At 30.9% G+C, this 13,669-nt stretch overlaps 1 protein-coding gene across 3 annotated transcripts; it reads left to right on the top strand.

The window, feature by feature from the left end:
• Nucleotides 1-552: 552 nt before the first annotated feature.
• LOC149960508 (uncharacterized) lies at nt 553-13,505 on the top strand. Of its 3 annotated transcripts, none has more exons than XM_090167107.1 (16): nt 553-756; nt 857-1,120; nt 3,982-4,083; nt 4,213-4,555; nt 6,082-6,144; nt 6,629-6,683; nt 8,335-8,366; nt 8,988-9,030; nt 9,154-9,213; nt 9,282-9,341; nt 9,415-9,477; nt 9,995-10,074; nt 10,760-10,927; nt 12,153-12,366; nt 12,500-13,292; nt 13,363-13,505. In XM_090167107.1, the coding sequence occupies exons 3-15, from the start codon at nt 4,052-4,054 to the stop codon at nt 12,811-12,813; spliced, it is 1,527 nt and encodes a 508-aa protein (XP_090023233.1). In that variant the 5' UTR covers nt 553-756; nt 857-1,120; nt 3,982-4,051; the 3' UTR covers nt 12,814-13,292; nt 13,363-13,505. The 3 variants fall into 3 exon arrangements, with proteins under 3 accessions (XP_090023233.1, XP_090023271.1, XP_090023308.1); XM_090167145.1 differs by having other exon boundaries at nt 827-1,120; XM_090167182.1 differs by having other exon boundaries at nt 553-781.
• Nucleotides 13,506-13,669: the final 164 nt, after the last annotated feature.

Here is a 13,669-nt window from a genome sequence, read left to right as displayed (position 1 = left end):
GGTATATGCTTAAAAACAGGGTGCCCTCACTGCCTCGTCGAATTCATGTCCAGGGCTTTTCGTAGGAAAACGTTATCGATACGTCACTCGTGACGCAGCAGCAACATCAAAACAAGAAGGTCAATGTTACTTAACCTTTCCCTCGAAATGACAAGTTAAATGTAAATTTTTAAGTGTGGTATTACAAAAATAGTAAGAGCTACCAAACGAGATAAAAGACTAAATCAGTCATATACAACGTACGAACCCATTTTATCCATCTATAACAATAGTTTCGTTCTGTATGTACAAATGGATAAAAGACAAGGTATGTTTCAGACATGCACCTAAAACTTACTTTATGAGTTCCCGGACGTGAAGTCAGATGTAGTTTATCTCCCCTTTTCACCCGTAAGACCAACACCAAAGCAGTACTTAAAAAATATAAGACTCCACCGTGTACTTATTTTGTCATAGGCTTTTGGACTATCTATCTTATCAGCTTTTAACTGTAGGAGATAAAATTTTGTTATTTCCATGAATATTGTAGGGTAAGCGTAGCTATTTAGTAAAGTTGGGTAACGTACGCGTATGTGATCGTGTTTATCGGATGGCTTAAATATGTTGTACTCGCAAATTGAGACCTACAGTGCTAGCGGTGAAAATAAGAATAAGTTTACGATAGGTTTTTACACTTGATCGTTCCGATTGATCTAACAAAGTGACTACTCGTCGTAGGGAAACTTTAAAACCACCGTCGGATTCCTGATATTTCAGGTATTCTATTAATACGCAATATAGGGTATTTACTATTTATTTTAATTATTAAAATATTAAATTAAAAAAGATAAGATAATTTCAACGACAACTTTGGCAGATGGAAATCCAGTTTGGGCGAGGCAACGAGGATATAGCAGATAGGAGGAAGAGCCAGAGGTGAATTTGAGCAGCGGCATCGAATCAGAAAGCGCCTAGGTAACAGGAGATAAGAATGCAGCAGGGAGTACTGCCTGAATGCAGCAAGAGCGCGAGATCTAAATATTTTGTCGGGTTTTCACTACTGCGCGTAACTTTGTCATTACAAATGTTTTTAATTAATTTTCGGTGTTGTGTATAATCAGTTGACATCGAGTGCCTAAAGGTAGGCTTTCGTTATAAATAAAATACAGTTCATATTTTCCTTTTGATATTTGTTGCTTAAAAGGTTGTAATTTCCAAAGTGGCAGTTCCTGATAATACTTTCCTTCATATTATTCAGAGCGTAATAATTCCTTAGCCACTACGCCGATCATTTAAGAGTTGCGTGTTTCCAAGAAATTCCACTTTTCTCGTTATCGCGTCCGCTAGAGTGATAACATTACACCCGTACAAATAAACTTGTAAAATTAACGTGCTCAAATCGATCTGCTTACAACGCAATTTTCTTTTTATTATTCTATTGATGTTTAACGATCGTCATGATCGAATTAGATTAAATTAATAGACTCGCGTAGTTTTCAAAGCGAGACGACCTGCGACCAAAAAAATCTCCCTTTCATATCTGTTACTCGTATCTGTTGCTTAGTAATTATTTAAAAAAGTAATAGACTTCAACTTTTCGGTGACGTTACATCTAATATCCAAGTTATGCTTTTGACGGCTAAAAAACGCTTCGATTTAGTATTTATTTTTGCTGTTTAAATTTAGATTTGCTATTTGGATTTATATTTAGTATTTATATTTATATTTAGTTTTTAGATTTATATTTGGTATTTAGATTTATATTTAGTATTTAGATTTATATTTAGTATTTAGATTTATATTTAGTATTTGGATTTATATTTAGTATTTATATTTATATTTAGTATTTATATTTATATTTAGTATTTATATTTATATTTAGTATTTATATTTATATTTAGTATTTATATTTGCTATTTAGATTTATATGGGCTATTTAGATTTAGTATTAAGATTAAGTATTTAGTATTTAGATTAAGTATTTAGTATTAATATTTAGATTTATTATTCAGATATAGATTTATTATTCAGATATAGATTTAGTACTTAGATATAGATAATTATTTAGATTTCGATTTATTATCTAGATTTAGTATTTTTATTTAGTATTGGATTTAGTATTTAGATAAAATATTTAGTATTTAGATTAAGTACATAGATTTGATATTTAGATTTAGTATTTAGATTAAGTACATAGATTTGATATTTAGATTTAGTATTTAGATTAAGTATATAGATTTGATATTTAGATTTAGTATTTAGATTAAGTACATAGATTTGATATTTAGATTTAGTATTTAGATTAAGTACATAGATTTGATATTTAGATTTAGTATTTAGATTAAGTACATAGATTTGATATTTAGATTTAGTATTTAGATTAAGTACATAGATTTGATATTTAGATTTAGTATTTAGATTAAGTACATAGATTTGATATTTAGATTTAGTATTTAGATTAAGTACATAGATTTGATATTTAGATTAAGTACATAGATTTGATATTTAGATTTAGTATTTAGATTAAGTACATAGTTTTGATATTTAGATTTAGTATTTAGATTAAGTACATAGATTTGATATTTAGATTTAGTATTTAGATTAAGTACATAGATTTGATATTTAGATTTAGTATTTAGATTAAGTACATAGATTTGATATTTAGATTTACTCTTTAGATTAAGTACATAGATTTGATATTTAGATTTAGTATTGAGATTAAGTATTTTAGAATTAGATTTAGTATTTAGATTTCGTATTTTAGATTTAGATTTGGATTTAGTATTTTAGATTTAGATTTAGTATTTTAGGTTTAGATTTAGTATTTTAGAGTTTAGATGTAGATTTAGCTTATTATTATTTTATATACACGTTCCATAGCCGTACATATTCTTTCAATTGATATTTAGAATTGTATGTTTTCTAAATAATGCAGAGCAGCAGCGCTAATTTTATTAAATATTGACTCTATTTTTGATAACGGACCTACTTTTTGGACGGATAGAAGGTACAGATATTTTTATGGTTTCGAACTTACAAGGAGAGTACCCGAGGTGTTCAAAGTCGGGTGTAATGTAGACCTATATGAGATATGAAATTTCCCAAAAGGAAAAGTTGCACTACCCATTCAATTTGCTATGGCAACCGAAAAGGTTTTTGATCACTTAAAACCAAAAAATCTCCATTTAAAAAAGCATCGGATTTTCTCGGTTTCACAGGGATCTACGAAAAATTTTAAAAAATTTGAAAATCACGAAATGTGTAATTTGGACCACATTTAGGTAAATTTCATCAATTTTGGGTAAATTGGAACATTTTTGGGGTAAATGTGTAACAAATTTTGGGTAAAATAAGGAAAAAATCTTATTTTTGTTGTTGTAAGTGGTCAAAAACATTTTCGGTTGCCATGGCAAATTGAATGGGTAGTGCAACGCCTCCTTTTGGGAAATTTCATATCTCATATAGGTCTATATTACGGCCGACTTTGAACAAAATCGGCAATAAACACCTCGGGTACTCTCCTTGTTAGTACAGGTTTTCCAACAATGGGCGGTCTTCATAAAATTCAATTTAAATAGGTTAAAATAATTCGTGTTTATTTGTTTTTAACCTTTCAGCAATTTTAGAATCCTATACCTGAAAGTAGGTAAGTTTCACAGATTGGTGCCATTTTAGCTTTTCCCTTTTTCGTGATTAAATATACGGTTAGAGAACTTCAAGTTCATCTGTTCCCATTAGTGGCGTAGCCAAGCCAAGGGTCACAATGGGCACGTGTATTTTTGTTTGTACAACGGTTATTTTTCCAATCGTGCGCTCCCCCGAATCAAATCCGGTCTACGCTACAGGTTCCCATAGAGAGAAAAGGGAAGTTAAGACCCCTAAGTCCTCCCGAAGCACTTTTATTTAGATTTAGGTTCCATTTTAGAGAACTGTCTATTTTAACATACACTCTAAACCTGCTGTCGCCTGCTATATTTGTTTATAAAAGTTTTGATTTAAAAGCGGAATCGAGTATTTGACAGTTGAGGGAAGCGAGACTTACAATGGCAGGTTTGTACTCTACAGGATATTAATGGAAGTACAATGTCAGCCTAGATCTCGAAGGTACGTCGATTATTTCCTGGAATCATTTTTATATAAAGTAATCTTTGTCCGTATCTCAACGTCATTCAGTCGTAGTTAGTACTCTAATTGTTATATCCGATTGAATTTTCCGTTGTTATATTAAACCAGGATGTCTGATGTTTCGCAGAATGAACTAAAGAAGCAAAGTATAGTGTTCAGCCGAAATGCTCGGCGAAAAAGTGCTATCAAGAATATTGGCGAAGTGGATAATCTACTCAAACAAAACAATCCGGACCTGAAGGAATTGGATGGTTTCCTGAAACTTCTAAAGAAATCGAAACGAAAGCTTAAAGAATTAGACAGAAAGTATCAAAGGTATCTGGTGTCGGAAGATTTGCAAGCGGACATGGATAGCGCCATCGAAATCAACGAAAAGATCATACTTTGTATACATCGAGTTAAGACGTTTCTCGACAAACACGGAATCACCTCGAATCGGGGAGCCGTATCGGTAAATTCAAATATATTTACAAATTACAAATATCAATTCTAACCTTTATGTTTTTTAAAACTTTTCGGAAATTTTAAAATAGCCTAACACCGTTATGACTCTAATGACTCCATTGAAAATTGTTACACTAAAAATGCTTTTTTAAAGGCTAGGTTCTTATACACTCTTTTTCGCGGTCTTTTCGACCCCTCTTTTTGGCCGCCCGCTAGTCGGCCATTACATGGAACCACCGGTGGGGGTTCTAGGCTCGGGTCTTTGGTCCCAGGATATGGAGAATGGGGGTTAAGGGGGGTAAACTCAACATGGACGCGCCCAGCAAAATTCCAAAAAAAGGAGTCTATAGAGGGAAGTGTTGTTTTGTTAAGAGAGATGAGCCGATATTGGAAGTTTGTTGCATTTGCTGAAGTAGAGCTTTCCCAATCAATCCCTTAATTTGAACTTAAATATTATGAATAGTGTAACGTAACTAAAATTATGAACTGTAATCCGGTTATCTACGTGCTTTTGTTTGTGTGCGATCGCATTTTTAGCATTTCCTTGCAGAGTTGTCTGATTTAAATCAGTTTTATTTAAATCAAGTGATTTTTTAAAACATTGATTTGCATCACCTTTTACACTTCACTGTAAGTAGGCTATCTAGCAATGTGTATTCAGAGAAAAATAACTTAAGTTTAATTTTTAATTAGAAATTAAGTTTCATGAAAATTAATTTTAAATGCATTTCATTAATTTGTCAAGACGACGAGGCATAAAACGTAAAAAAATAATAAAATCCAAATTTAATAAAAATATGATAATAAAGACACAAATCGTTTTTTCGTTATTTAAATAAAATAAAAAAACCACCGTATTCCCGAAATATCATTATCCTTTTGTTTTCAACATTGCAGTTGTTTCAAACTTTTTTAAATATTAGGTATGGCAGTAGGGCGTGTAGAACATATGTAGAACACAGGTACCGGAAATCCACACACCCTAGAGTGGAAATATTTAATATATCGTCGAACACATGACGTGGAATATTATTTAGATATAACGTAAAGTTGCTTTCTCTTAAAAATGAGCTGATTCGAAAATAAATTTTGCAGAAGTTTGTGGCGTGCCCGAAATGTACCCTTACATTTCCAATTCTTTATATTTCAAGTCAAATTAAAGATTAAAGGGAATATAACCTCAGGTATTTGGTGTAGAACACCAACGTTTGCAGCTCTGGCCGCTCTTGCGTTTGGCGCCACTGTGCAGGGAAATTTGAAAAATTAAATTGATCTTCCATATATATATTGCTTTGCAGGTTATATTCCCTTTAAGAGGTTCATATTAACAAAAGTTTGGTCTTACTAACGTCATTGTTTCTCTCGGTGTGGGTCTGTAATAAATGCATCTACTTTCAGCGGAAGTTTTAAATATTTTAATTTAATATGGCACGTTAAGAACCTAAAAAAGTGTATTTACCGCAGAAAATTGACATAATTTTAAATAACGAATCATAGAAGTTGTTTTTCTGGTATTGTTTTTTCTATTTACAGGATTTTAATGTTGCAGGAAGAAATATTAATAACAGTGGTTCTTCAAGAAATAATACAGATTTGGTAAGTTAAAACAATTTATATTTTTCTAATGCCTTACTTTCTTTTTAAATTAATTTGCATACCCTAAAAATAAATTGTAAATGGGAATAGTTTATTTCTTGCGCGAAATTAAGAAAAGTTTCCCTTTGTGCGTACTATTTTCACTCAGGTCGGTATTTAGCTTTGGAAATAGGGTTATTTGGCTAGAAAATTTAATTTTAAAAAGTAGTTAAAGAATAGAATAACAATTTCTTGCACTTCAAATCTTTAGTTCTGGTAAAAGATGTGATTAAATTATTTATATTAATCAAACCATAATTAATCATTTTAGTATAATCACCTATACTTTTGCCAAAAGTCGATGATCTTGATTTCACTGGAACAATAATTAAGGGGGGTAGTAAGAAGTATTGGGATAAAAAAAAAAATAATGACAAATTAATTATTCCGCCAAAGTATAAATAAACACATTTATGGTATTTTTAAAAAATTAATTATTTTATAGCTCATTGATAGTGAAGTCAAAGACGTTCACGGAAGTCAAATAATTGCTCCCAAAGGTAAGAAGCCCAATGGCGTTAGCATGCTCGTACATGGTTAAGTCCACCAAGGTAAACAGAACTAAAAAGAAATGTGTAGTGAGAAACGGTGCACAAGCGACATAGCTCAAACATTTCTATACCTTCTTTTTACACGTTATTTGGCCTTCCAACCGACATATCTGTTTTAAATTAACATTGATCTTTACGAATAAAGTGACGTTTTGCTCTATCTTGAAAATCCTGAATGATCTGAGGTATTAGATCTCTTTTTCCGAAATGGGAAAATTAGTACTTGGAATGGTAGAAAAGTCATATAAGTGAATGTATTTAAAAATTAATACACGAGCTTACGTTTTCTTTAATATTGCCCAGTAAGTCTTTGCTTCCTGTTAAGATATGCGCATCGCCAATTTGATCTCAAAATTGGAAATAGAAACATTCCTCCTACTAGGAAAGTACCTACAACTGGGGTTTTCTATTATCAGTATTAAAAATCTTACCAGGGAAAGTAACGATCAAATAACAAGAGCTTAAAAATAAAAAATCCTGAAGTATACAGCTTCTAATAAATATATGGCAGAATTCAAATAGCATTGCTGGATTCAAAAATATATTAAATATTTAAAACTCATTTAATAAAAATATCAAACGTAATAAAATGCACTTGTAATTGTTTGTATTTGGATCCCACTAAACAGTACAATTTCACCCGATCTGTGGTAAGAATATACTAAACCATCTAGAGGTAGCGTGAATTGACGGAGGCCAACATGAAATTTCACCTCCCAAGAAAGTGTTTATGAGTATAATTATTATCTTAGTCTTTGGTGTTTTCTGTGTATTAAATGTTGCTTCCCATAATAAGTTACTTAATTTTTTAATTAAAGATTATTCAATATGTCTATGTTTGAGCTGGAGGTATTTACCCACATATTGAGTTACAGAAAATAGGTTGTTTGATGGCCAAAAGCAGTTGAAAACAAATTTTTCACTTTATTTATGCATATTCAAATTCACTCTTCGGAAATGGGTAATCGTTTCGTTGCAAAACCGTCAATCAAACAGCACTATGAATTCGAATCTAGCGTACGAACTACGAAGTTCTATGGCGGCCCTTTACGGCAGCAAAGTATCTACAGATTTTGAGAGGATGTTTATTTGAGTTATAAGATAATTTTTTTTACATCTTTAAGTTTTTTGAACACCAAGATATTTTACTTGACATAAATGAAATATAGACCTTTGGGGAACTACAAATTTAGATTATTTTGTGTTTAATAGAAAGTTTATTTTTCTCTGATGTTATTGCCTGGTAGGTTAAGTGAACTTCGTTGATAGATGTTATAGTAGATAAATTTTCAATCTCCCCCACAGTTTCCTACACCTTGGTGTGTAAGTGTGATAGGCCTTGGACCAACGCTTTATTAATAAGTAATTATATGCGTTTCATAAAATAATTTAATAGTACATCGGTTAACTTCATGGAATTCTTTACATCAATCAAAATGTGCAAACTATTGAATAGTTATTTTCATGGAAAATATTGAGGAACTGAAAAGACGATTAATTATTTTGCTATTTTAATTCTGCCTAACGGTAGAACCAATAAATTTTTATATTAAACATTTAATTAAAAGCTGATCAAAACTTTATTTTTTATCATTATTAGGTGATGTTGACGCACATACGTCGTATCAATTCGTAAGATTTTTATTGCATATATATTCATTTTAAAAACAATTACCACTGGATGAAATTTATATATCATATATAAGAAATTTAGTTATTTAAGATTTCCATTTATTTTAGACTGAAAAAATCCTTTCTAAGATAGAAAGAAAGAACAACTTAAAGTCTGTTTTTAGAATGCTTTCATTAAAAATCAAGCAGCTTTACCTTCTTATTAATAAGCAAAATAAAGCGAAATTTCTGAATCTTTGGAGATCATACAAATTAAAGAGTTATCTTGTTAATTTATAAAAACTGACCATTTCAGGTATCAAGAGTAAATAGATGAAAAGAGATTTAAAACGGTTTTAAAATTCACAATTTATTTATTTAAAAATAAATAAATAAATTGTGAATTTTAAAACCGTTTTAAGTCTCTTTTCATTTAGTATTTCACAATGTGCTTCTCTTCACTTATAGAGTAAATAGGTTTTCCATAAAATGTTTGCGCTGATCAAATTGAAACACCCTGTTAATAGTTACATTTTATAATCTTAACCACCCATTTTATTTGTTATTCCAACTGACTCCAGATAATTTAATGATTTTTGTATATAGGTCATCCCCTAATTAATTTTTCTGTTACTTTTTAAGAAAATCGAAGGACACGGAAACATAGTGGCATTTGGCAATGAAAGTAAGAATTGGAAAATCTAAAAAAAATTAGAATTTTTAAAAAACATTTAAATTAAAAATAAATTTGAGCAAATAAATTCAACTGCCTATTTTTCTAAGCAACAACTTCGTTTGTAATTTCTAGAAATTATCACGAAAGCAAAAGGACCAACTGAAAATATTGAAGAAGTGAATACTTGTAAAGGTATAGAATTTAAAATCATGATTTTTTAAATCCTCATTTTAAAGGTACTCACTTTTGGAAATTTCTAGAGATTACCACGAAAGCAAAAGGACCTACAGAAAATCTAGAAGAAGCAAATACTTGTAAAGGTAAAGAATTAAAAATAATTTATTTTTAAAACCTCGCTTTGCTAAGGTACTCATTGCTGTTTGCAATTTCTAGAAATTACCACGAAAGTAAAAGGACAAATAGTAAATCTCGAAGAAGAGAATACTTGTAACGTAGGTAAACAATTTAGAATCATTTATTTTTAAAACTTTGAAAATTTACAAACTCGCGTAATAATCCAAATCACATAAAAATACAAAGTTATTTTGTTTCTTTTATAAATTAAAATTTTTAATAAATCCACAAAATTTCATAATTTACCAATGAACATAAAATCTAAAATTTTGAATTTAGCAATTATTTGGCTTTTAAAAGTATAAAATCTTTGGAAAAGTCTAAGTATCTTGAGGAAAATCTAAAACATAATGAAAAAATTCACAAATCAACAACACAATAAAAAATCTAGTATTTCTTAAAAACTTCTTTTTGACCTACAAATTCTGTTTAAAAAATTGAAATCCAGAATAAATTTCTACAACTCCACTGGAGTTCAAATACTGTACGGTTTATATTCTTCCGCGCGGATTTTCATCTCTGTAAATGGAGAGTTACTAGAAACGTGTATTCAAAATTTTCAAACGAGGCTGTGAGCCTCTGTTATACAAGATTTGATCTTTACTTTTTAATGTCTTAGGTGACGAGAATTTGGAGGAAAATTTGAAGATAAATCAAATAGAATTTAAATATCAAAGACCGCCTTTAAAGGATGACGAGGTTCGTTGCTTCTTCTGAATTTTATAATGTAAAATTTCGTGATGCATCGTATCTCACATTCACAATTGGTAAACTAACGGTATAATCTTTTATTATTTATAAAAAAAATTCAACCAGAAATAGTTATACATAATGAGTGAACAGCCAGACCCTTAGCCTCAAAGTATTCAGAAATCTCTTACAAAGTACCAGTTACTTAAAAAGGCGCAGGATATTTTTAAAATATGCTTTATAATTTTTAGAATAAAATTACCCGTAGCACTTCCAAAATGATTGATCTTGGCTATTATAAAATAGATATTAAAATGTTTAAATTATATTACAGACTTAATTTAACTTAAGGCCTTCTTAACAAACCCACATTGTTAATTTAATGAATGTTTGTAATCAGTGTAAGTGATTCGATGTTGCATTTGGAATTAGTGAGTAATCTACACCTAATATTATCACCACTTTATTTTTTTGTGTTCCAGCGAGTTGAGAACAATGTACTGCTGATTGAAACGGACCTTATTTATGTCTGACTAATTGAAGCCTAGCTCTTTAAGAACAATAAATGTTTCGTACCCATTATAATAACTTCTATAACAATAATTTGAGAAAGAAATGCCAAAAATTAATTTTCCTAAATTAGTACAAAATTCATGATTTCACGTAATTAATATGAATTTATTTTTGGTGATAGGTCTATCGTATGAATAAGATTCCCAGAGGACTATGCCTCATAATCAACAACACCAATTTTGTAAATGGAGACAACAGATTTGGATCGGAAGTTGACGCCAAAGCTTTAAGAGACGTTTTCGAAAAGCTTCACTTTCAAGTTGACGTTCAGGATGATCTCACTAGAAAGGTAAAAATAACTTAACAAATCTTTGCAAGTTTCCATTTCAAACCCCTCGATATTTGGTCTCTTGCTAAAAGTCGTCAGTAACCAAATACACATAAAGCACATTACGAGCTAGCACGCGATGAGGTCTCATATTAAAAAATAACAACATTTAGTTAAGAATTCATATTACAATGCATGAAATGCAACTATTATTTGATAAAGACAGAGAAGGATTTAAACTTAATGTGTCTGGATTCTAGTTGAATCCAAATTTGGACATTGATTCGTTTAATTTTCGTAGGGGATAATAGTAGGTTACCTATTCTGACTCAACAATTCGTTTCTATATTAGCAATAAAGACGTAAATTTTAATTTTGAAAGAATTTCAATTTTCCATAAGCCTTAATTGTTTGTTACATCAAAGAGGCAACGACTTTTTCGGATTTCGTTACCTGATAGCTTCAAAAACTAAGAATATTTCTTGAAAGTTGGAAATCCCTGGTCAACTTATATGGTTATTGACGAAATAAAATCTCATTAAAAATAGTGTGGGAGAGTAGCCCGAGTAATACTTATGCTATTTTGTTACTTATGCTAAAATAAAGGAAGGAAACACGTATTCAGGATATTTATCTCTGATTCGTAAGTGATAAGTGGGTTAGGCCATTGCAACTCAAACCCTGAGATCCACTGGGATCAGTGCTCTGGAAACGCCTCAAATTTATAATTTTTGATCATCGTAAAATTTCCTAAATTAAAATAATGTAAATATTTACACTAAAATAGCGAAATTAAATCAATTTAAAATTTCGTACGATACAAAAGCAGTTATCAAAGCTATAAATAGGACATAATAATGAAATTTTAGATTTAATCTTAGCCAAATCACAATATAACATTGCAACACGTGGTTCAAAATGGTCAAACCAACTTAACATCTAAATATTGGATAATAAATCAAATTTAAATTAAGCATTTATTTTTTGTGTTGGTAAAGTACCGAGATATCCGTTGCATAATAAAGGTTTTATTAAGGAAGTTTTTCCGAAAATTATTTCTTTTGAGCTTAAGTAACTAGGTATCGTGGAAATGGAAAACGAATTAAGAGAATGGTACTTAGAGATTATTGGGGGAAAATTTACAAAAATTATATATTTCAGTCAGTTTTTTTGGAATTAACTTCTTATTAACAAAAAATAATTGTAATCCATTAATTCCAATCTAAATTGGGGTCATATTTAATAGGGTATGCAGGATGTATTGGAATTGTATTCGATAAAAAACCATGAGAATTTCGACGCTTTCGTGGCCATAATATTGTCGCATGGTGCCGGTGGACCTGTGGGAATTGACTTCGAGGAATTATCAGTTCATAGTATATACAATCATTTCAATGGCAGCAAATGCCCGAGTTTGTTAGGAAAACCCAAAATGTTCTTCTTCCAAATGTGTCGAGAAGGTACTGTACTCAAATCATTTTTATTATTATTATGAAGAATTGGAAAAATGAACAACCGAAAATAGAGCATGATCATGGTTGGCAGACTGTAATGTTACACGATCTCTAATTGTTTTACGATATTTTCCTATAGGCGCGGGTCCAACTCCATTGAAAGGACATATGATGTTTGCAAAAGATACTCACGCCGAAGTAAGCGACATCATTTTATCTTATTCGACAGTGGAAGGCTACGTGTCATTCAGAAACCAAATAATCGGAAGTTACTACGCTCAATTTCTTCGGGAATGCCTAGATGAGTTCGCTTCCACGAAAGACTTGATTGAAATACTTAATGAAGTCGACAAGAAGGTCCAACAACATTTCCAATCTCATCCTGTGCATTTTACCCAAGTAACTTCCTACAATTCCTTGGGATTCAACAGAAAACTGTACTTCAACCCTTGATGCCTTATTAAATATATTATTTATATTATTACAACATGTAGAATCAAACTTAACAGCAGCGTTGCCAGTCTTAGGGCCCGTTCCAGAGACGAAAAAGTCTCGTTAAATAACGAGAAAGGCGGCGTTTCTAGTAGAATAACGAGACTTTTTAAAAAACGCGTTCCAGAGACATTTTAACGAGACAAAAAGTCTGGTATTTTTACGAAAGCTCTACGAAAGCCAAGGAGGTCTCGTAAACGCGTTCGGAAGCGAAAATAATGATAAAATGGCGGCGGAATTTCTTCGAGTTAGCGTGATAAATCAAGGTGAAAACCATATCGAAACAGATGTCCCGCTGAAAATAATGTATCGTGAGTGACCCATTACTATGAATTGAAAAGGATTTTTGCCACTACCTATCAAACATTTACCTGAAACCGCTACAAATGGGAATGGCCAAGGCCCAAATTGAAGGGCGCAGAATACATTTTGCTACGCAGGTAAGAATTCCTTTACCATTATTTTTATTTAATAATAAAACGAAAATTAGAAAAAACGATCTTATTACAGATCTTCAAAATCATATGCTGTATTTGTTTTGGGAAGACAGCGAATTATTATCGACACAGAACTGTCAAGTTGAGTGTATGTGGAAACATTCACAACATCTGTTCAACAGTCAATGTTTTTGTATTACACCTTGATTTTTTACATTTCCTCCACTATAATAAAAATTATATCAATTCCTAAAATAGAAGTATTTATTTATTACTGAAGCTATCATTAAAAAAAAGGGGGACACATTTCCCTTTCGACCTAATACCCAATGATAAAAAACTCCCAAATATACTTAATGAAATGTTTATTAAGCCGCAAA

The sequence above is a fragment of the Leiobunum rupestre genome, chromosome 1, assembly GCF_980474605.1.
Source record: "Leiobunum rupestre chromosome 1, qqLeiRupe1.1.hap1, whole genome shotgun sequence".
Taxonomy (NCBI): Eukaryota; Metazoa; Arthropoda; class Arachnida; order Opiliones; family Sclerosomatidae; genus Leiobunum; species Leiobunum rupestre.
The sequence above is the reverse complement of the archived record's forward strand: the minus strand, read 5'-3'. Positions and strand labels throughout refer to the sequence as shown.